Here is a 24,546-nt window from a genome sequence, read left to right as displayed (position 1 = left end):
TTCATGGCATGCATTTTTAATGCTACCAACACTATTAATTATACTGAGTGAATGTCTGTTTCTTACACCTATTAAATATGCTTTATAATGGCACTTCTGCTGCCATCTATTATGAATTGAGTTTCAGATGTCTGGCTGAGTGGAAGAAGATGAGCAGACTGCACGTCGGGTGGGGCAACCAATAAGCCCTTCATCTGAGTTCGGTCAAAAGCTGAATGCAGACCAGTAATGTGCAAGTAGCACTGGGGAGAAAAAGGAAAAGAAAGGGTTTGTGAAAAGAACAGCAACAAATTTTCACACTTTAGTGGAGAAACATGACTATGTGATGGTATTTGGGGACTGAAGAAGTGCACACAAAGAGGATGAGAAAAGATTAGATTGATACTGTGCTTACAAGAAAAAGGGCAGAAGTAGAAGCAGAGAAAAGAAAAAGGGAATGGATGCACTAGACAAACAAGATGAAAAGCAAATTGTCTCTTTTCTGGTCCTGCTTTAGAGCAAGAGAATGGACTACGTGACATCTCAAGGACACTTACTGCCCTATTTTCTGAGCAAATGTATTCTGATTTATATTTCAAATTAGACCAAAAGATGTCATCCAGTTCTCACTATCCAAGGCATTGTTCAGTGAATTCTGCAAATGTGAATCAGAATTTTCAACAGGGTTAAGAAACACTTAGTAGTCTCAGCAAAGGGCAAGAAAAAAAACACCCAATGCATTAGATCATGGATCCTGTGTATGTAACAATGCTGCTGGAAGGCGGCCCTTTAACATTCCTCCAAGCAATACTCTCCAGCTGCCATTTTCCCTCTAGCCCTTTATGCAACATTCCTTATGCTCAACTGACTACTGAAGAAGCTGACAAAATTAAAGGGAGTGGACATCTATTTATTTCTAGCTTTCTGGGTTCGGTTCTGGGTCATTTCTTGCCCTCATATGCACACTGCAGATTGGAAGAAGGTTGAGTGTGGACGGGGAAAAGTATGGGCACCTGACTTTGAGATTTGAGAATCACGAGCCTGAGAAGATTCAAGGTAAGAGCATCCCAGAGATGAAGCTTGGTTTAGTTTGGGAAAGGGAGGATGCAAGTGTTGGGACTGTGGTTGTTTTGTGTGAGTGATAAAATGATCTTGGGCTTCCTTTATATTAGCATAAAGAAAAGAAATAATGTTTTGTAAGAGACATAACTACAGAACTGCTTAGGACACAAGTGGGAAGGAAACCAGAGGAAAAGAGGAAACAGACAAAAAGGTATTTATCAGGTACTAGGAAAGCACTGGCCTGTGTAGAAATCAAAATACAGACACAACTTACAGGCAGAAATGTGGGCAGTGTTAAGATAAGGGGAAAAGTGTAGGAAATTCTCATTGCCTAGGAAAGACTGAGCAGGGCTAGCTTGCATACAAATGGACAAGTGCAGAATTCAGCTTTTCTTCCTAACTTCTCCTTCACACAATTCTTTAGAACAGTATCTGAAATAGACTGTTCTCAACAAATACTGTTTTAATAGCTAAATTGTTGTATTAGTTCAGAAAAATTCTTATCAGTGATCAGGTTTTTTTGTTTGTTTGTTTTTGTTTTTTGTTTTTTGGTATTATCCTCCTTAAGACAAAGCATTTTATTGTTATTTTTATTTAGCTAGATTTTCCATGTCTGTTCTAGATCTGATGCAAGATGTGCATACTACTCATATTCAGAGCAACATCCCTTTCATTTTTCCCATGTTTGACTTTCCCAAATACATGAATTTTAATCTTTTTAAAAACACAAATAACTCACATTTTTTTTTATTACAAAATTCATTTAAAAGGATGACTGACTACCTGTTGTTTCTATGTGATCTAGGTAGATCCCACCAAACCTAGCATACTAAATCATCCCCAAAGATGCCTTTTTGACTGATTCTAAAAAACTGCACATGTAAGGCTTCATAATTTTTAGCATTTCTATTCCATTACTGAAGCCTGAAGTATGAAAACTTTTTTTAAAATATCTAAATTTTAATACCTAAAGATCTTCAGATTTCTAATTTTATTGAAAGTTCTTACATTAAATCTGTGTTTCATCTTCTGAAGTTTTACCTGTCTCTTGAGACTTTCCTATTATTAGTATGAAATACTGAAGGAAAAAAATACATCAAAAGCATTCAAGCACAACCACTCATCTTGTTCTCCATATCCAGTGGAAGTCCTTAAACATAAAGGTAATATTTACATTCCACATAGCATTATGAAACTATGCTAACTTGCTATCATAGACATTATATAATCTTGGACCCAAACCATAAATTTCAGTGGGTTGAAGTTCTGAGAAAATAATTTTTCTGTTGAGAGAAACCATCCAAATCTCTTTCAGGCAAGACAGTTTATTATCAGCTACTTCAGCCTTTCAAGGATCCAATTCTGAAAATCCATTTTGCTCATAGATTAAGGATAACCATATAAGAATTCTATGACTCTGTGATTCTACGATGTCATGAAGCAAAGCTTCTTATATTATAATCATAGAAATTACTGTGAGCACAATCAGGCAAGAAAGTTAATATATATAGTTTATTAAAAACCACTGTAAACTTGTTTATTTCACAGAAGAAAACAGCAGTTCACTGGCTTATTTTTTCCAATACAGAAAAGTAAATAAAACCTAATTGTTTACTTTTGTCTTATCCATTTTCAGATACAGATTGCTCACATCATTCTTATTTTTAGGGAGTATTTTACAAGCTGTGTGGTGAGGAATATAAAATGCTTCAAAAGGCATTCTTATAGATAGCCTGGGTTTGCTGTGCACCTGTATCTGAAGTCTTAATGAGATGATAGCAAGGAGAGATAAAGTTTAATAAATGAAGAGATAGCAAGAATAGCTATCCTTCTTTCATCTTTCTTTCTTACTCAGTCTACTTTCTTGTGTATGGTAGTAAATTCAGAGCTAGACTGTTGACATTCTGGGATTTATCTCATGTAATTTTAGAAGTTAAGGATTTCATTCAAAATAGTCATGTATCAGTTCTCTTTAGAGGGCTTAGATGAGCACTTCAAGCAGATAATTAATCCCATTCCCTCTTTATGAACCACAGAGAAAGATGAAATTTGTATCGTGTACTTAGCTCACAGAAAGTTAAAACAAAGTCATATGAATCTTTCCAGAGCCTGGTTTTATTAATTCAACTGTGAAATGTGACATGAAGTCTCCTAGGTGAGGCTACTGGCACCAAACCCAAAACTAAAGCCTTCTCCTGGAGCTCCCACACCTGATAAGGAGCCTGTTTTTATATAATTAGCTTCACTTGTCTTGCAGCAGCATAAATAAACCTTGGTGGAAGGTCAGGGAGCACACTGATATTGCACCAAGAAAAAAGTCCTTACCCTAAAGAGGTTGTTCTTCCACTCCAGTGCAGCACCAGAAGTGCAACTGTATTTTCTGCTTCTTATTTGCTCTGCTGGGCTCAGACACCCAAAGAACATGGGGAGGTCAAGCATGAAAAGTTAACACTGTCCTTACACCATCACATGTTCTAACAGTGTATCTGTTCCTCCTTAGCAAAATTTAATAATAATTTCTCCTGGAAGCCGCACAAAAATTATTTTTTTCCACAAACCTTACACAGAAATGTATTGAAATAGTGATCTTCTCAATATATACAGGAACGTAAATTCAGAGATATATAACAGATTGCTATAACAGATAACTTGCCAGATATTTTATGAGATCCTAATGTTCCTTTTTTTGTGTGAACAGTACCTCTGAGTATCACTTACTGCCAGCACAGTTACTGCATTTGGATCTCTAACTAATACATTCTGAAGTATAGCTTTAATCTATGAAGTCCCTGGGGGTAAAATTACTGTCAGTCAGGGTATCTGCCTCCATGGGAGTGAGGGTGTAGGAAGTCCATAGGGCTTTCCTCAAACTATTTCTAATAAAGAATTTAGTTTCTGGATTAAACAGGACACTGGATATGACAAAAGAGCTTGAGTGAAGCTGAAGAGGGAAGTTTAGCAACTTTCTATTTTAAAATTTAAACCAGAAAAAAAAGGAAATTTGGCCTACACAATCTTTTCTTCCTTTTGCAGAGCTAGACAGGACTGCACTGCTTCACGCTGTTCTCTGTGAAAGCTGCTTCAGCTCTGTTTGTTAATCAGAGAGATGTAACTGCCTGAATTCCAACCCAGGGAATGAGAGAGAGATGGGTCCAGGCTACTGCTTCCCCTGAATCACAGGTATGGTAACAGACAGAAGTTCGTACCTTCGATTAGTCACAAAATTGAGAGATCCTAGAAATCTGAAGTCTGCCAAGCACAAGCCAGTTTTCTATACACAAACAATTTCTCCATAGAAATATACTGTCTGTGACAACCTGCTGCAGCAACCTCATCATGCTTCACAGGCCTGAGAAAATTGCAACCCTCAGCATCTGGCACAGCAGCTGGCAGAAGGGGCCCTACACCTGCTGTGGTACCGCGCTTAACTGAGTCAGACTCCCCACCAACAATTTTTAACAACTCATTCTAGGTTCAATCATTTTTTTCTTCTCTACCAGTTCCACACTTGGATAGTTTCAGAGATTTAGCAGCTTTCTGATGAGATGAGAATTAGCCTCTGGCACACTGTCTTCCATGGCAGTTAAAGGAGCAAGCTCAAGTACAGCAGACTGCCTGAAGTTAAGCAGCCTCGGGTTTTTGTTGGTACTTTTAGCAAAGGGAATCATAAGGATGATATAAATAAAACATGAAGAGTTTCAAAAAGCTGATGGTCTTAATAATGATCATCAGGAAGGAAATCTGGAAAATGGGAAATGAAGACCACCATGTTTAGTGGTAGATGCAGAGCCCATAGTAATAACATGTTATTTTACAGTTAACATTTAACAGCCACCATCATTCAAATTATCTGTTTTCTTCTGCTTCGGGACAGTTGCCACAAGTACACAGGAAGCTACTTTCTGACTGATAGTTTACTTTGGAGGGAATCCGAAATGGATAATTCCTGAAATTTTTCTTTGTTTAGTAACTTATTTGTACAGACTTCTGCCTGCCCAAGCAATATATCCATTCTCACATTCTGTGCCATCAATTCTCTGCCCAATCTGAATACAAAAAAAAGTAGAAAAGAGAAAATTCCCAAAGGGAAAAATATACTGAAATTTTACTGTTAGTCTTCTGTAATGACTTCCTTGCATGTCTCTCATTCAAAGAGAGGCCATTAAATCATGTTAAACATCTGTTTACCTTCATGTCTTCTTGCAATTAGTATGATAATAAGCAAATAATGTTATAAATTAACATTTTATCTCTTTTGTAATTTGATAAATCTGTGAAAGATTACAAGTATGTCTTCATTTTCCACATTTTTTACAAGATATGCCTTTTCATGTTGCCTCACAGGGCAGTTATAATCTATATTTCATGCAGCAGCTGCAGAAAATTCACTAAGGAGTAAAAATATATATTTTTAACTTCATCCTTGTTTACAGAGTTATTTATGCTTTATCTTTCTGGAATGTACGAAAGTGACCCACATTTCCCTTTAGAACAGAACTGTCATGGGTGATATACTGACTCATTACACAACTTCTAAAAATGTTTTGTATTTAAAATGATTAATCAGAAATGGTGGATATGTAGCTATGTGGATATTAAATGGGAAAATACACTAAATGTGACATTAAATATAGTATTAAGTCACTTCACTCAAATGACTTTCATTCTGTAATAGCAAGATACTTTTAATGGACGTCCATTTGTATATTTGCCTCAGTTGCTCTAGCATATCTTTAATCTTGCTAAATCCTTAAATTAAAACACACACAAAAAAACCAGAGAAGTAACTGGTTCTTAATAGAGGAAACAGTCAATTAAGCAAAATGGAGCATGAGTTCACTTAACCGTATTTAGGGCACTCAGGCTTCTGGAAATGCTCCCAGATCTGACAGCATTGAAAAGGTGATTTACTCAGTAAGAACAACTTGCATGTCAAACAGGAAAAGATTAGTGTATACAGTAACTTATGTAAAATAAACTAACAAAGGAAATAATAGATTGCTGAAATGCAGTGAAAGGCTGGTAGTAAAACATGCAGTGCTATAAATAACTATGAATGCTTATGTTCAGAAACTACAGTGGAAGTATCCTAAGGCCCTAATCCTGCAAACACTCCTGCAAATGCTTTTCTTTACTGCAATTGCATAGTACAAAAATCTCAGACTCTAAGACCAGAAAACCAAAATTCAATGTACTAGAAGGCACTGCTGAAAAATAAAGAGATAAAGATTTGAATGCTTTTCAAGATCTACAGATTGCATGCTAGAGCAAACAAACTATCATTTTGCTTTACAACAGCAAAGATGTAAAAAAAAATATATATGGATTTTTCTTTCAGAAATATCTGTGCATAAAACATTTCATTTCAAAGGTAATTGTAAAAAGGTTGGCAGGTAGTTTTTTGATGGATAAATGCTTAATAATTCAATAGTCAGGAGAACATATTTTCAATAAAGGATGGGAACAGTTTTATTAATGGATAAGAGCTTCTGGAAACATTAAGATCTTTAAGATCATCTTTAGAAAGGGTAAAATGATATTATTGTTTGCTTAAGGCAAATAATAATGAGTCAGCACTGAAAGTTCATTAAAAGTCTCATAATATTTCAGGCACCTGATTCATCACAAAACTTAAGAACATAAGTAGATCCAATTAAACAAGATTACTTTTGAATGCAGTGTTAAGCATGTGCCAAGTCCTGTGCTGCATGAAAATCAACTTGATTTATAAACACCGTAAATCATGATGTAACGATAACAAATCACAGTAGAAAGTTTTCAAGAAGTCAATGTCAGAAAGAAGCTATAATGTGTGAAACTGCATTGTTCCCACTGCTAGCCATCATAAAATCATTTTCAATACAATTTTATTTTGTCACTCCACTGAGGATCTTCTCCTTCTGCTTCTGCTTCCTGTACTCTTCTCTATTTCTGTCATTTACCATTGCTAAGTGTGTCTGCTTGAGACAGACATTCAGTATCACTATCATCAGTATTGATCTATCTGACATTGTTGTATCCTATTACGTATTTTCACATGAGAGAGGGACAAAGATCTGTTGACACAGCACATGGCTGGATTAACCTTGAGTGTTAACAGCTACTGAACAGAAGAACCATAAACTCATTCATTACCTTAAGTATCACTAACTCATCAAGTTCTACATAATCACTGAAAGCTTGGAAACCATATGATATTTAGAAGCACATTCCGTACTGTTTTCAACATCACAGAAAAGAGCACCTACTAGCACACAAGAAGCTCATGCTTGGGTCCAAGCTGATCTGGGAATCAGACTAAATATCTCTACCAGGCTAGCAGGAAGGCAAACAAAGCACTTTCAGGTTTCAGATCGTTATGATCACAAAATACATTGTGATTATTTATCTACAAATGTCAAATACCTTGCAGTACATTAAATGGTTTTCTAAGACCCAAACGCTGTCTTTAGGATTGTGAATAACACCATCTGTGTAACACCGTGTGACATGGCTGAAAGTTTTAAATTATGTAGATTTCAACTCAGTTCATAACATGTATTTGAACTTACTGTTATATTAAAAATTCAAGCTTTATATATTCTAAGGGTTGTGGTGGGATAAGTTACACTTAGCCTTTATGGGAAGCTAATATGCTGAGGCAATAACATGCTAATGTCCAAAAAACTCAGAAGCATTTAATCATCTAGAAAGAAGACACTGTTATGCTGATGGAGGCACCAGTGTTAGCCAGAAAAATGTTAGAGGAACATCAATCACCAAGAGCCAGTCAGCACTCGAAACAGAAAAAGTAACCACTTAAGTAGTCTCACTTCATATTAGACAAAACTGTCTTGGGGAAGGCTACCTCTACTTATCTGGGCTGAAAAGGCAGGAGAATCACTTCCATCTTGAACCTTCTCATGCACACTGTCTGAGACTGGTTATGAACGTATTGTCTCAAATCAACATAAGACAATCTACAACAGTTTGTGGGCAGTTTTACATGCGAAAGCATTTCTTTGGAGCTGTTTGCTTTCAAGTGAGGAGGCCCAGGAATTTTTTCTGGCTGAAGACTTGGCCTGGGAGCAAATTTTTCCAGCTTGATACAGGAGATTGGGAGATGATACCACTGGGAGATGATGCCATCCTATGAAGGCAAGACACAAGCTGGTGTCTCCCTGCTTTCTCTTATCTCTGCTGATTAAAATTTGCAAGGTCTAGAACTGGATTACTAGACTATTAAGTAAGAGTATGTATGTTTATCATTAGTCTTCAATGACCATCACAACCTTGGACGACTCACTACTACCAAAGATGAGGACCCTCTGACACCAAGACATCCCTGGATTGAAGAGATGAGAACTGCTTTGCTTTGCTGTGTTTGTCTATCTGTCTGTCTCTCTTTCCCCATTTTCTATCTTTTCTCTTTCATTCTTTTATTCTTCCACTTAGTGAAGTAGCTGTTGCCTAATACTGTCTCAGAACTTTTAGCATACAAGTAACTCCTTGGCCAAAGTACTCTTACCTGTAACACTTACTAATCATTATTAGCAAATTAGCCAATATTACTTTGAAGTAGTGTATCAATTGTTAGGGTGCTCTCAATATACTGATATATAGTGTTTCTCTGAGTCTTGGATGATTCCATCACAGTAGCAACCCCTACTGACAAGGGGAGGCATGACTCCAAAGATAGAAAATGTTAGCTTTTTGTTTCTGAAACAGATTCTTAATTCTTTTGGCCCAAGGTTATTCTCCCAAGTGAAGATACAATATGGTTCATTGATTTATATGGGATAACATAGATGAGAGAAATGTCTGAAAACCAAACTCAGCAATACTATATGAATTTAATAGGAAGTCAAAGGCAATGGAGAAATGTGTTGGAGATGTCAGAGGAAAGAGAAGTAGAGTCAAATATTACTAGTAATAGGCGTGAAATAACTTTTTTGGCAGTGGATTGACAATCATCTTGATGTTCCCTGAGGAGTGATTCACTGCTCTCATTTGCCTTGCACTGCGCAAAGTGCACTCTGAAAAGCAACCCTTATTATAACTGACTGTTATATCACTAAGTGAAAGACCAAATTACTTACAGCTTTTTCATCAGCTTTCAGCTGCAAGGCTACATTTCAAGCACTAATTTACCTGGAAAATAAATACTGCTCCTGTCTCATGGCAGATGATTTCTGCCTAAGCTCCCAATGTACTGATTTGTGTAATGTTTTCTTCCCTTCATTCAAGTAGCTGCACATTCCCCACTAATGGAAAATGACTAGTCATTGTTAATTTTTAACTTCTGCCCTTGATTACCATAAACAGAAGTGGCTAAAACTTTGGGTTTTTATTGCAGAGAAAACTCCAAAATTCTAAAAACTATATATTTCACTTTTGGAAAAAAAGGAAAGGAGAAGGAGAATGAGATGAAGAAGGAGAGGGAGAGGGAAGGGGAGAGGGAAGGGGAGAGGGAAGGGGAGAGGGAAGGGGAGTGGAGGGGAGGGGAGGGGAGGGGAGGGGGGAGGGAAGGGGAGATGGGAGGGGAGGGGAGGGGAGGGGAGGGGAGGGGAGGGGAGGGGAGGGGAGGGGAGGGGAGGAAAGGGGAGGGGAGGAAAGGGGAGGAAAGGGGAGGAAAGGGGAGGAAAGGGGGAAGGGAGGGGAGGGGAGGAAAGGGGGAGGGGAGGGGAGGAAAGGGGGAGGGGCGGGAAGGAGGAAAGGGGGAGGGGAGGGGAGGAAAGGGGGAGAGGAGGGGGAGGAAAGGGGGAGGGGAGGGGAGGAAAGGGGGAGGGGAGGGGGAGGAAAGGGGGAGGCGAGGGGAGGAAAGGGGGAGGGGAGGGGGAGGAAAGGGGGAGAGGAGGGGAGGAAAGGGGGAGGCGAGGGGGAGGAAAGGGGGAGGGGAGGGGAGGAAAGGGGGAGGGGAGGGGAGGAAAGGGGGAGGGGAGGGGAGGGGAGGGGGAGGAAAGGGGGAGGAAGGAAAAAAGAAAAGCCCTTTGTAAATTTCTTGTAATAAGAAGAAGAGCTGTTTGAAAACAGGTAACAATTCTTGACATATAGAGTGATAAAATCACTGTTATCCTTGCAGGCCTAATTCTGAAAATCTCAAGTCAACGTGACATTCAGTTTTTCAGTTTCCTGCCTTCCTTTTTTTCCAGATACTTCCAGTAGGTATTTATGGAGGCTCACAAAGTTTAATCCAAAGCATGAAGTCTCAATATTTTCAGGCTTTTTGGCAGCTATCTTTGAACCTGAGACAGACCAGATGGTGGTACACCTGAAAGAATACTGGTTCTAAAAGCTATCGTATTTCAGGCTCCAGAGCAGATCGTATACTACATGTTCTTAGGAGCCATGGGTTGCAGAAACTATGACTGGTGGCATTGGTCATGAACTGGTTTGCCTAGAGGAACTTAGCTTGTAGAAGCACCTTAGAACTGTGTATCCAGTACTACAGGAGGCAACTTGAGCCAAATACACTTCCCATGAAACGCCATATTTACTTAAAAAATGTTGAAGCAAAGTTTTTAAAATCGTGCTTTCAAAATCTGTTCCCTACTAGCTTCTCTCTTCAATATGATCTCTGGCTTGTTTGGTTGCTATATGAGAACTCATAGTCTTTACTCATAAAACATTCTCAGTTCTCACATTCTCTGTTACTATTTACATTTACAGCACGCTTCTTTATAGCATCGTGTGTGGAAGAATACTTCCTAAAACTCGATCTGATCACCCTAATTATGCTCCCTCTTTTCCACAGTATCTTTCATCTTTTAACCATGCTGTGAACACTCTCAAGCAACCCCTTTTATGTCTGCAGCTAAGCACTTACTGGTCTCTATGACATTTTCATTGCCAAGAGATATACTGAAAATGAAAATTTGCTACAACTAATTACCAGCAACTCTAGCATTCATTGGAAATGAGAAACTCTTTAGTGAGATTCAAGTGCTAGGGAAGAGCAAAGACTGCAAAGACTCAGATATAATCTAAAACAGCGCTAAAATGACCAGATGATAGAAACAGACTTCTTAATTCAAATGGCTATTCAATTAGGAATGCAAAATAAAGCTTGCGTGTGTGTGCTATTCAGCCTTCTAATAATACACTAGGGATAATGAACTCCCTCTGACTGTATAACACTATGAATCCTTTACATTGGTAGACTGTTGGTAGACTTTTTTACTCTTGAAGTAAGTCTTACATTTGGCTTTTGATTAAAATTCATGCAAGTCCCGAATTTATTCCTTACCAGAAGATAAGTCAGGAATTTCGTTTGAACTTGAAGATCCTTCTAAAACCAGCTCTATTATAACCTCCCCACATTCAAAACACTTCATACCACTGCCTCCTATTCAACTCACCTGAACCTAACACAGCCAACTATTGTCAAAAGAAAGATAAACTAAATATTGCTATGAATTTATCAATGCATACTACATACAGTATCATTATACTCAACATCATTCTGTTTATGTCAGTTACTCTAAAAGTAAAGCCTCCTACTTATTTCCACAGAAACTACAACAGATATAAAGAGTACAATAACACTATTTGACAGAGCACATTTGCAGCTACAAAACACTGTTTTCAACACAACTATCACCATTAGCTGTGCTTTTTCACCACTGATGAACAAGAGCCTGCACGCTGCGCTCCTAAAACTTCATATCAGTGGAGATGACCCATTGCTGAAATGCATTGTCCACGGTGTCATTGTGCTCACATCCACTCTTTGGCCTCTAGAAACATTCAGACATTCCACATTAGATGCCGTTTTGTCAGTCTGCCCCCCTGCTGCCGTCTGTTGTGTGGCAACAAAATGTAACATAATACTGCAGGAAGTTTTAGTCTCTACTGCCATACCACCAAAATTTGCATCTGATGTTGTGGGACAACATAATAAAATAGAGGGCCTTACTTTTGGAGCAGATCTTGCTATTGACATTCACAGAATACTACATTATAATGTCAATCTAAGGCAGTCGCAATGTGCCAAGATCTCCGGTTTCTGGGCACAACTGCAATGTATGTAATACACAAGTAATAGCATTAATTGTTAGCTGATTATTAATAGCTGCCCATGAAGGAATTAAATGGATTTAATTTTGCCAGTATTTGACTCATAGAGCTTTTTTTTTTTTTACCAACCAATATTTAGCCCTTGCTTGTCTCCCATAGTTGATGATTTTGTCTAATATGAAATGAAATCACATGTAATGTTACTGATGGTAGCTGACAGCCTTTTTTCAGAAAAAGTCCAGCATTAAAGTAGAGAAATTGATTATTTTTTTTTTTGTACCATCAGCAATTCTCATATCTTAACAAAAACAAGGCCCTTAAAATACGTAATAAATACAATGTAAGAGATTACAATATTTTAAAGGTCTTGATTTTTATTATGTGTCAGTATATCCTCTAATAAACTCTGACATGGAGTAAAGTATGAAGTTTAACCCTTCATAGAATAAAATAGTGTTCCTTTAAATAAAAAAAAGTACTCCTGTGAACTGTGGAGTAGCTTCCTACGGGTGGTGAATTTATATCACAATATTAATCATATTTTCAGACTCAATAATATAAATAATGTCATCTCATAGCAGTGATGTTGAGGTGATGCCTGAAATGGTGGGCCAGACTGAGCAAGAACGTGAACTGTTAAGTTTGCTGGAAGACTAAATAACAACATAAGGAATCCCTCCAAAATGTCTTATTGTTAATGCAGTAAAACTAACATTACAATTAACTTTTTCTCAGATCAGGGACTAACTTACAGCCTACATTGATACATGTTAGAAAATAACCACACAGTTCACATGAATATTTGCACTTCTCAAACCTTTTTATATGCACAGTCTAGTTACTCTGCTTTTTACATGCTGAGATCTTAAATCATGCAGTCCATACGTAAGCAAAATGTTCTCTTTCTTGAGCTCTATACTGGCAACCCAATTCATGACAGCAACTAAAAACCAGCATTCATTTAAGTTGTCAAGAATGTTTGAAACAGGCTTTACAAATCTCAGAGCTGTTTGGAAAGGGTAACAAGAAATAAATTTTAATACTGAATTTTAACTTTCCAAAGAGCTCTTCTATCTTTTAGAGCTGAATCGAAATTTGAGTTGCAAAAATCTCTGTAATTTTAGATAACAGAAGTATGGTTCCTGCAAGTGTAAAACAGCCACATCTATGTTTATGAAGTTTTACTATTTATAATTTCCAATCAAAGTTAGTATATATAGCATTGTTCCACTGTATTATGAAAACTACCACTGCAATGTCCTATTTCTAATTTTGTGAATTTTAGATGGTGACAATATTAGATAATTTTGTGTTTATTATGTCTTCTCATGGGCATTTTTCTATTCTTCTAATCATCTTGATTATCTGTGCACAAATAGATGGTTGATACAATTTTATAACCCTAGATGAAACTAGAGAAAATAATTGGTTCAGTATATTGAGCGGGAATAGCCAAGAACAATTCTAAAGTCCAGATCTGCATTTAGTACGCTTCCCTGCTCACACTTACTCACATTTATTAATTAACTGTACTGAAACCATAAAAAAGCAAAATTGACCTTGGAATGCACAAAACTGAAGACAGTTAAATGAATTAACACATCTTACCTGAAACACAGAAGATGAAACAGAGTGTAACAAGACGACTGATGAAGAACCTCATGGTTATCTTCTACTCAGAGATTATCTCAAAAGGAGTTCTGCCTCGCAACACAAGTATTCAGAGAACCACCACAACCACCTGATTAGAGAGAAGGAAAAAGGAGTGAATAATTCTGACATAAAGCTTTATCTGATATCATTTACGGGAATTTAAATTCCCATACTATCTGTCTAAACTGAATACTTATGAGTTAATATAATACAGAGCCTTTTGAATAATTAATGTACTGCTGAATTTTCTACATTAAATTAATGATCTCTTTTATTCAGTCAGCACACTCCTTAAAAGTCCATACAATACTCAGACCTTCTGGTGGTAAGAAGTTGTATAGCAACTATCAGTACTGAACATTCTCTTTTATATCCATCTTCCTAAACCAAAACTATGCTTTGGATTGGATCTAGATCATTTATAGATTTCAGATTATTAGAAATACTAATATTATGCAGCTTATACCATTCTATCCTCTCTGATCTCAGTAAACACTACACAGTAATTAACAATTTTAAAGTCTACAAGAAAATTACAGTGAAACCAAAGCACACGAACCTTCTTCAGGGCTAATTATTTTGGCTGCTATATAATTCCTTTAAAAGTTTTAGCACACAATCAATGATCCCATAGAAAAGCAGTATTAGTTTTTATGTGTTTCCTGAACATAATGATTATTGGAATGTCATATTTAAAGTTTTCTTCCCTATGAGAGACACTCTACCTGAACATATATTAAACTGAAGTTAATGGAACATGCAGTAGCTTCTTTTAAATATTTCGAGATTGTTAATTACCTGAATGCTTCACTTCTATGACACTTTTTACTTTTCTCAATCAGTGTTTTGCTAGACTCTTCCTTCTGGTTGGTGGCTTTGTCTATTTCTTTAGGGCACTGCATCAGCATTTTTGCAGTGTGCAATTTCCTGTCTTCTTTAATGGGTTTCTTGCCACGCTTTCATAAAAACAGCTTTTATATGCACCACATCTTGTTCATACCTCTTTCTATCTCCTTTTGATTGGCTCTATTGTAGCACTGGTTAAGCTATGACCTTCACACAAAGCACTGGTTTCCATTGCTAACAGAATATTACTCTATCTTGGGCATGCGGTGATCTTATCTGCTCCATAAAGTTCATAAATTTTGTTACTATTTTCATTACACAAATTTGTTCATAGGTACTTAAATACCCTTCAGGAATATGCATCCCAGGAGATGTGCATGTTCAAAAGGCCTTTTCACTTTCAGCAGGATGCAGTCTCGATGCTCCTGTTTCCCAGAGTTCCATAACAGGTATCAATGACTGACCACAGCTTTTGCCTTTCATCTAGACTCTCCATCTTCCCAGGTCTAAGTTTTTACTGTATTGTTCTCTTTTTCCACAATATTACTTTAGATCTTGTTTGAAAACTGCTCAGTATCGCTCCTCAAACCAGAAAACAGGCAGTTTTCAATATAAAATCGCAAGTACTAACATACCTAAATCTGTAAGTATGCTTGGGATAAATGCTGCTGTGATTACTAGCAAGCCTTTGAGCTGCTGCTCGATATGCCTGTCTCAGTTCCTTGTCTCATGTCTCTCCCTGAGGCAACCAAGAATACATTTCAACTATCAGGGCTTTTCACTTGTCCCTTGTTCCTTGCCTTGAAAAACCTCCTAAACCCTTAGGGCTGCTGTTTTACTACCATGCAGGGCTGCCCATTTCTCCTCCCTAACTCTACCTTGCGACTCCCAGATTTGTGTCTGGCAGCCTGAGATGCACTCAGGTCAGTGACAACAATCTCAGCTGCCTCTTCTAGCCTGCACCTACATTAACATTTCTGTTCTAACTTAGTAAAAAATGCAAGAAAGAATTGTATCTAGTGTGCTTCAGCTGCTAATGTGTATCCCATCCACAGCACCAGTAAAGAGCATGTTTGAACTAAAACTTCCAAAACGTGTGCGATCTATCAGTGGGCCCACAGCATCAACTTCTGCTCTACACTCTGAGTGTGCCGGCTGTTAGCTAACAGCTGTTGCCTCCCTTATTCATTTTCATCAGCAATCACTAGAAGCTCTCTAAGCAAAACGTTAGTTTCCATTTTTCTTGCCGAACCGCTCACGCATACAGAGTTTCAAATAGTGCTGAAAAGGAATTTACTCGAACATGCCTCATAAGATTAGAGAGGTTTCCTTAAAGAGAGTTACATAGGATGTTTCATTAAGCTCACAGTGTAGGAAAACAGCAGGAAATACAAAAAGAGAATCTTTTTGAGTCCGGAATTATGGAAGCTTCAGGCTTTTTCCTAAATCTTTATCAACCAACCAGCTCAAAACTGTACTAGTTGCTGTGATCCTGAAAATCTTGTTTGTTTTGCTGAACATTCTTTTCATGTAATGCTCAAAAGACATGAACAGGGTTCCCAAGAACTGGGATTGATTTGGAAACATTCCCTTGAAAAAGGCTCTTAATTTGATAACAAATGCAAATGCATCCTGTAGCTGAATCTAAGCATCATAATTTAACAGCGTTACTCTCCTGCTTCTCTTAGCTCTGAAAGTTCTTCCGATTCAAGCATTGCAGTTTGCTCTGTCAGCTAAAGGATATTCACCACTATCTCAGCCAGCTGCTTTAAATGGTGGAGGTATGGTCTACTGTGTCTCTGCGATGCCTCAAAAAGACAGAGGTAGGTTACATCAATAAATAATTTGGTATACTTGTCCAGTATCCAGATCCTGACTATCAAGCTTCTTTTGGTATGACACTGCCTCTCCTGCAACATTTATTTCAGAGACAGGAATTAAATTGCACAGTCATTCTGAAATAATGCACATAATTAAGCAGCAATGAAACAGTAACTCTGTTGGGAACAATAATAATTACAGAGTAACTCAGGGTCATAATAACTGTGTTCAAATGCATCGATAGATGAAACTGTTAAGAGCAAATGTTTGCTCTCTCTCTGACATTGCAGACACTGCAAACAGCAGATCCCTCCTCCCTCTCTTTTGCAGAATTCAGGTTCTTTCTGGAATATTACTTTGTTCTCCAGCTCTCCAAAAATTTCTTCCTGTTGGCTTGGAAAATGTAGTTTGAACACTGGTTCTAATTACAGTAAATAAAAATCGTGTCAGTAACTCATTTTATTCAGGTACAGAAATATCCTCCCTGCCAGGATTAAAATCCTTTCCTTGCTCTCACTTATTTCAGCTGAGTGGGTTCTGTCTATGTAGCACATCTCTCCTGATTTATCTCAGCTTGCAGACAAGAAGTGAGGCTGCTCCACATGGCTCTGGTGAATTCGGGCAGCACTGCCTGCTATTAGATGAGACAGCACGGGGGTTATCTTCTGCACGTCTGAAGCAGTGTGACTGTAAGTGACGGCACCGCCCAGCCGACTGAGTGTGAGTCCGGGCATATTTGAGGCAGCAGCTCTCCCACCGGGGGCAGCTCCGTGGGCTGCAATGCTCATGCAGTGTCATCCTCTGTCTTTTTAACTTTACAGCTCTCATCCTTTTTTTTCCTTGCAGAGAGAGAAGGATATTGTTGCCTTGTTAAAAATAATTCCCTAACAAAAGAACGATCATTAGTACAACTCACTTTGCTCCCTATAAAAACAGAGTGATCACATGTTGGGATCTATGCCTTTTCATCTGCACAGAGTACTATCCTCTTCTTCTTTCCTAACAACAAAGCATCACAATTTCAGCAAATGAAGAACACACTTTAAAAATGCTTGAGGCACTCCAAAAGTAATGCCTCCTATTTATTTCCATGGGAACTACAACAGATACAAAAAGCATAAATTCTCAGCTACAAAATGCTATTTTCCAGTATAGTCACCACCATTAAATGTACATTTTCACCAGCAACAAACAAGAACCTGCATGCTCCATTCTTAAAAGTCTGCACCAGTGAAGGTGACCCACTATCACCGTTGTCGCTGCAGACATGCGCCACCTACTGCCTCCCTGCGCTCACATCCACTGGTTGGTCTCCATAAACATTCAGCAAACACCAATGAATGCCAATGGGTGCAATTTTTTCTACATGGAGGAACTCAGTGATACAACTTTGCTTCATCCACACTTCCATCTCTGACACCATTTTGTCAGACTGCCCCACTGCTGCCAGCTAGTGTGTGGCACCAAAATGAGACACAATGTCATTGGGAAGGTTCAGCATCTACTGCCCCACCAACATCCATCTCTGTTGTAATGGGCCAACACCATGAAATAGGAGGTACTACTTTCGAAGCAGCCCTCATATGTAATGCAATAAGCAAGCACTTAGCTGCAACTGCACCCAATTTAATTACTATCTAATGCTCATTAGCACATTTGAATCCCTTTTGACTGTTTCGTTTCCCAAAAGACCCAATCACAACTACAGGTCTTTGCCTTTCTAGATTCAAGAAATCTCCTTCTGGTGATCTGTCTGGAGCGCAGTCCGCCCAGAGACTGTGGGAAAAACCTGGGACACTGGCTGCTTAACAGAAAAAGTTCAACTTTGAGCATGGGGACCTCCCAGAACTGCTTTGGAAGCTTTTCAGTGTCTCAGGATGCTTCATTATGATCAGGGCGCTCTCAAGACAAAAGGAAAGAGCTGCCTCTCTACACTACTGGATCACAAAGATTTCTTAATCTCTCAAAAATCCCTTCAGGAAAATGTCTAAATTTTCTTCCATATTCTCTGTGGCTTTCTTTAGACCTTCACTGAATACCTTTTGACTTCATTAAGAAACAAAAGACACTTGCTTCACAGCTATGAAATCACCAGGTTTACACTTCTCTACTTAATGTAAACCTGTAGATGAACTCATAACCTAGACACAAAAGCGAAGGGAAAAGAGCAGGTAAACAAGTCAGTTGAATAAAGATTGTAAGATCTAAAGCAGTATCAATAAATTGCATAAACTGCCAGAAATAAAGAGTGGGATAAACAAAAGGAAAAAAAGTCTGCAGTGGAAATCAGAGCAACAGTGCGGATGCATAAGGGATGAAGAGGAAGCAAAAAAAGACAACTCAGCATTAGAGAGGGACATTGGTGAGATCTGTAAGTGAAGTGTGGGACAATGGGAGCAACAAACTTCCCCAAAGGGGCAGTCAGAAATAAGGAAAGAAAGGAGAAGGGACAGAGATGTATGTAGGTGAATATAAATGAGGATGAGAAGCCTGCACTATCCACAGCAAGAGTCCAAAGGACCAAAGGACTTGAATTGAAACAGATGGGGAAGTTTATCTGTGGTTTATCAAACTAGACCAGCACACAGTAAAAACAGAGGAGCTAGAAAAAACAAACAAACAAACAATGGAGAATCAGCTTGCAGTTGTGTACTAGAAAAATAACTATAAGGATGAAGAAAGTGAAGAAGAAGAGAGAGACAAGTTGTGTACATCAGTGAACCTCAATTTTTACCAAAATGGGATCTCCCCTTCCTGAAGCTTTCAGCATGGGAGCAGCATGATTGCCACAGCAGCTCCCAGCATCTGTTCAAGGCTCCCTCTTAGAAATTACTAATACAGAACTGATGGAAAGGGGCCAAACAAATGTGCTCAGGAGTTCTGGATTGGTACACTTAGCTACAAGAGGTAAATCAAGATTCTTGTTGCAGTTCTCATTTCCTGCTGTATTATTATAATTATACACATTCAAGTTTTAGAATTGGTAGAGATTCTATCCAGATTAGACTATAAATAGATACAATAATCTAGAGGAAATCTCTGGTTCTCCACCCTTTTTCAAAGCATGAATATATATAATTGCAATAATTCACCAGTAAATTAACATAGTGGAAAGTTATAATCAAAGCTTTTTAGAAGCAACACAATACTTCAACCTAATCAGTATTTTCTATTTGTTTTTATTTCAGGCTTTTTTAGTGATTTTAGTAGGCATCTAACTGCTTGTTATCTTGATTTTCTTAGAATAGGTTGCAGGTTTTTTTTTGCTACAAAAACCAAATCATCATAAATCTTAATACTTGCTCAGTATTTTGAATTATCAATAAACATGTGAAGTTAAAGAAAATAACAATGCACACTGAAAATTACTTATTGTCATCTTCTACTATTTTAGTCCTTGCAATTTAATTTTGTAATCAATCTGTTTCTTGAATTTTAGTTAAGATGGGGACATAAGAAAGCACATGACATCTTATTCAAAAGCCTGTCATCCCCATCCCCAACCCCTCTGTTTAATTCTGACAACAATATTTTAGCCACCACTGTTTACTATTGTTGTCTATTACCAGACAAGGCAAATATCTTCCCAGCACACAAATTAGTCTCACTACAGTGCTCTGGGATCACTGTTAAGTAAACTTCCAAGTCAGCCCTGCTCATATAGCACTGCTAAGTCTACAAAGGATTTTCAGTGATAGCTGGCTGACTCTTAAAAATCAGAGTGGCTTTAATTCCTTTTACAAGGTATTTTTTACAAAGGCTTGTATATAAACATTCATTTTCTTCTGATCAGCTTTGATTTCTATAATTCTTTTTTTGCCATATCTGTCCAAGTGGAAATGCAAGTTCAAATTTCTACCATTCAAAACGTATCCTGCTGCTCACAGTAGTGACCACCAGCCCAAGCAGTCGGCCACCAACAGTGATGCTTCCAATACTTTCTATACTACTTTTTTTTAAAGAGTATAGCTATTTTTTTCATATCACATGAATGAAAGCCAGCTAAGAAGTTCATCAATTTGATGGCCCATAAATAAGATGTTGTCCTTGAACAGAACGTACACTTTCAAGCACAATATGAAATAACATAACAAGCACCCACTGAGCTGGAGCAAAGAGCAGTCTAATACCACCCACTCCCAATTCATTTTCTATTGTTTACAGATGCTATATAAATAACTAAATAGTTAAGTTCTTCTACAAATACTTATAAAGCTGCTCTTATTCCCTTCCTTTTGACTGAAACTCTCAAACCTTAGGCTTAACATAACAAATATCCTGGTTCACAATTGACAACATAGTTACTCTTTTTATATGTTTCTAGAACCTCTCTTTCTTTGGCACAAAGAAGATAATAAGTTCCTTCTATAGACATGTTTTGAGCCATTTCACTTGAAAGTGCAATGTGAAAGGTGCACTTGAATGTGCACCTATTCTACAATGCAAGAACACATAATGACTATAAGAAGAAACAAAAATGTGTTATTAGTACTACATTCAGAATACTGTTAAAAAATATAAAAGATACTACAGACCTGAACGCCAACTTTATTGTTACAAGATGTTTGTTTTACATTGCAATTTTCTAGTGCATTATTTTTTTTCCCAAGTAGGAAAACATGCTGGTAGTTAATCACACTGTGAATGTCACCCTCCTGCTTCTTTTATATTTGCACATCTAAGGTTCCAGATTTCAAGACTCAGTAACTTCTTCAGTCAGTTGCTCAGTAGGTACTTTGTTTTTTGGTTAAGCAATTAAGGAGCCCTATGGAATTTTCCTTTGCTTTTCTTTCCTTTTTTTTTTTTTTCTCCCCACAGTTTGTTTTGGCTTTCTGTTATTTTGTCCTCTCAGACAGCTCATGCCACTAATGAGATTTCCTATTTTTCTTATTTGCATTCACAGACTCTTTATAAATCAAGATTCTTCTCCCTGCAAGGCTTTTACAGTGGCCACACACCTATCTGATCTTGCAGTCAATCAATGACTGCAATATGAAGGGTCAGTTACTGCACAGTTACCTTTCTCAAGCTGCTGAGCTGTGAAAAGGTTTTGCTTTGAAATATCTTCAGATAAGGTAGTACTGCTTACAGGTACTCAAACACTCCTTAATCATCATGTCAGTAGCAAAGGGCTTGGCAGCCAGTCCTCCAAGCTTCTATTCACATGTTTTGCTCTATCAGCAACTGGCTGTTCTTTCTTCTAAAATAACAAATAAGAAAAAGATCATTTACTGCTGCTATAATTCACAAGCATCACTCACACTTTTCTGAAAGCATCCTGTAAGGGATGCTGCTTAAAGACTGCCAGGTAGAGAATTTCAGCAAACCAAGATCAATAAACAAACTACAGCAAGACACAGAGCATCATGCAAAGCATACTGCTCTGTTTCTATCATAGAATGGTTTGGGATGGAAGCAACCCTGGAAATCATTTTGTTCCAACCTCCTTGCTATGGTCAAGGATACTTCCCACCAGACCAGATTCTGAAGGCCCCCATCCTGGAGGTGTTCAAAGCTGGACGGGGCTTTGAACAGTACCTTACCATCCTTACAGTAAAGAATTTCTTCCTAATATCTAGTCTAAATGTACTCTCTTCAACTCTAAAACCATTATCCTTTGTTCTATTGCTACATACTCTCATAAAATGTCCCTCCTTGGCTTTCCTGTAGGACCCCTTCAGGTACTGGAGGGCTAAAATAAGGTGCCCCCAGAGCTTTCTCTTCCCCAGCCTCTGGACCCATTCCAAGAGCTCCATGTCCTTTTTGACTTGGAGGCTCCAGAACTGTACTACAGATGGGGTCTCATGATAGCAGAGTAGAGGGGCAGAATCACTGCCTCCCAGCCTGCTAGTCACACTTCTCTTGATGCAGCCCAGGATCAGGTATACTAGCTTCCAATTGTATCTTAAAACACAGCTGAATCCAAGATAATCAAATACACCTAGACTCTACAGCTAGCATGGAAAAAAGTCACCATGAATATAAACAGATACCTATTACTTAAAACAAGCATTACATCATGTGATAAAGAGAAACTTTTGGTTACTTTAGCCAGCATCTTTCAAGGTGCAAAAAATATGAACTTCTCAAATGAAATTAAGACCATAATTATTATTATCTTTCAGAGTTTAGATTTTGTTAAAGTTCAAAAAAGAAAAAGAACATAAACACCAATTGCTTTGAAACCTCAGAATATCATCTTGAAATTAAACCTCAGGTATATTAGATCCATTTCTAAGAAAAACCTTTTGATGTTTCAGAAAATTTAATGAAATTATGAAAACCTTTAATGAAATTATGAAAAAAAGGTTTTCCATCTGATTTTCATATTTTTTTGAATTTAGCAATACCTTGTATTTCATCACTAAATGAAGATATGGGAATTAATCACGTGTATTCAACAAGTCCATAGCAGATGTATTTATAAATAAATAATAAAATAAATAAAAATTTAACAGTTTTGTTCATGGAATCTGTAACTTAAGACTCTGTATGATGTACTTCTTATAGCACAGCCAAAGACAAGCTCTGTGGGAGATTTCATCTTCAAGCTACATGTTTCCTAGCAACTCTCTTTAAATTGGAGGAGCTTTTTTTTAAATATACATCAATCACTTGCAACTGAGAATTGAGTTGAGAATGCTTAAAACGTCTCTTTCATCCTGTGAATAAACAATTTGAATCAGACTAGCAGCTGCAAACAGCAGAAAAAAGGAAAATCAATTCCATGTTTACTAGAATTTGCTAGTACATTTTGGAATACCACATCATTTGTGCCTATTGGTTTAAGATTGCACATTTCGTAACAGCTATGGTGAGATCCATGGTCATTTTCTACACAACTGCTGTATATCATTTCAAAGACTTTCTATGTTTTAAAGACTGTATTTCACAGATTCTTATTTATGAGGTAGACTTTACTCTATCCCAAGCATTTCAGAAGACAAATAACTTTTAGCATACGTATAATTATCAGCAATAAAAGCATTGTTTGCACAATCCCCAGATGAGTGCAGTTCTTGAGAAAGTTTAATTCATCATCTGCTGATCATCAGTTGATACTTTTCATACATATATTCTCCATCAACAGTAACACACTCTCAGAGGCACGCAGAAAAACAGAAATCTCTCTGAATATTTTGACAGCTGGAGAAATGCACTGACACACACCATCAGAATGGCCTTTGGATGAATTCTAGAGTCAAAACCGCAGTATCAAAGAAACACCAGAAATGAGATCTTCCCATGTTAATAAGGCAGAACACTGATGTCATGATGTCATGATGGATAAAATCTTTTTCTAAGCTCAATGAAAACTTGAAATCTTGCTCAAAAGAAACATCAAACCTTGAACCATAAAGCGACAGTTTTAAAGGCTCATCACCACAAATGCAAAAACAAAAAGGAATAACGCAAGGCAAGGAAACCCAGTGATCCCACCAGCTGCCCAGCTCTTTCCAGAGCTACAGCGGCCATGCACCAGCCTGAAACCCAACAAGGGACTACAGCAGAGGCTCTCCAGAAGACCTCACGGATCTCAGTGAGAGACAAAGGTGGAACGGCAAGAAACTGGTGCAGGAAAATAAAGGCATACTGGTCTAAATTGTTCTGGCTATGTGTAAACAGTGGGCTGGTGAGTAGGCTTGTCTGGCTATGCTCTGCCCTGATCAGCAGCAGGTGTCTTGTCTTCTTATTAAATTTCATCTCTATCTGTTTTCCTAGGTGAGAGCTCTCTGCTGTGTGTGCATGTATGCGTATGGAGGTGAAAGTGGAGAAGGACCGTGAGCCCAAAGTGCCCGGTGTCCATGGGGAGAGCACATGGAGAGACTTGTGTGTGAGAGGGGCCCAAGTGGCAGCCACTGAAGAAGGGGCCATGGGACACGGCAGAACCTGGAGTACATAAATATGGTGTGAGTGCAGGTGTCAGAGAGTAATCACCAACAGACCATCAAGTCCAGAGCACTGCTTAATGCCCGACCTACTGAAGTATCTACAAATATCTAAGTGTCAGATGAACACGTATAGCAAATCACCATGGGCATTCATATGTTTGCAAGACTGAAGCCTAGAAATCTGCATTTCAAAGATCTTCTCCCAAGTTTCATAATGTTGTGACAAAAACTACATTTTGATATGTAGATAAATATAGATTAAGCAAGTCAGCCACAAGAAAGACATTTCTTTTTGGTT

General features: G+C 37.9%; 1 protein-coding gene across 2 annotated transcripts in view; it reads right to left on the bottom strand.

Moving 5' to 3' along the window:
• CNTN1 (contactin 1) overlaps nucleotides 1–24,546 on the bottom strand; it is a 241,168-nt gene that overhangs the window by 76,744 nt on the left and 139,878 nt on the right. For both annotated transcript variants that reach the window (XM_031589583.2, XM_031589584.2), the window contains exon 3: nucleotides 13,645–13,777. In XM_031589583.2, coding sequence (XP_031445443.2) covers nucleotides 13,645–13,699 — 55 coding nt within the window. In that variant the 5' untranslated portion in view covers nucleotides 13,700–13,777. The remainder of the gene's footprint in view (nucleotides 1–13,644; nucleotides 13,778–24,546) is intronic.

The sequence above is a fragment of the Phasianus colchicus genome, chromosome 1 (assembly GCF_987193195.1).
Source record: "Phasianus colchicus chromosome 1, bPhaCol1.hap1.1, whole genome shotgun sequence".
NCBI lineage: Eukaryota > Metazoa > Chordata > Aves > Galliformes > Phasianidae > Phasianus > Phasianus colchicus.
The sequence above is the reverse complement of the archived record's forward strand: the minus strand, read 5'-3'. Positions and strand labels throughout refer to the sequence as shown.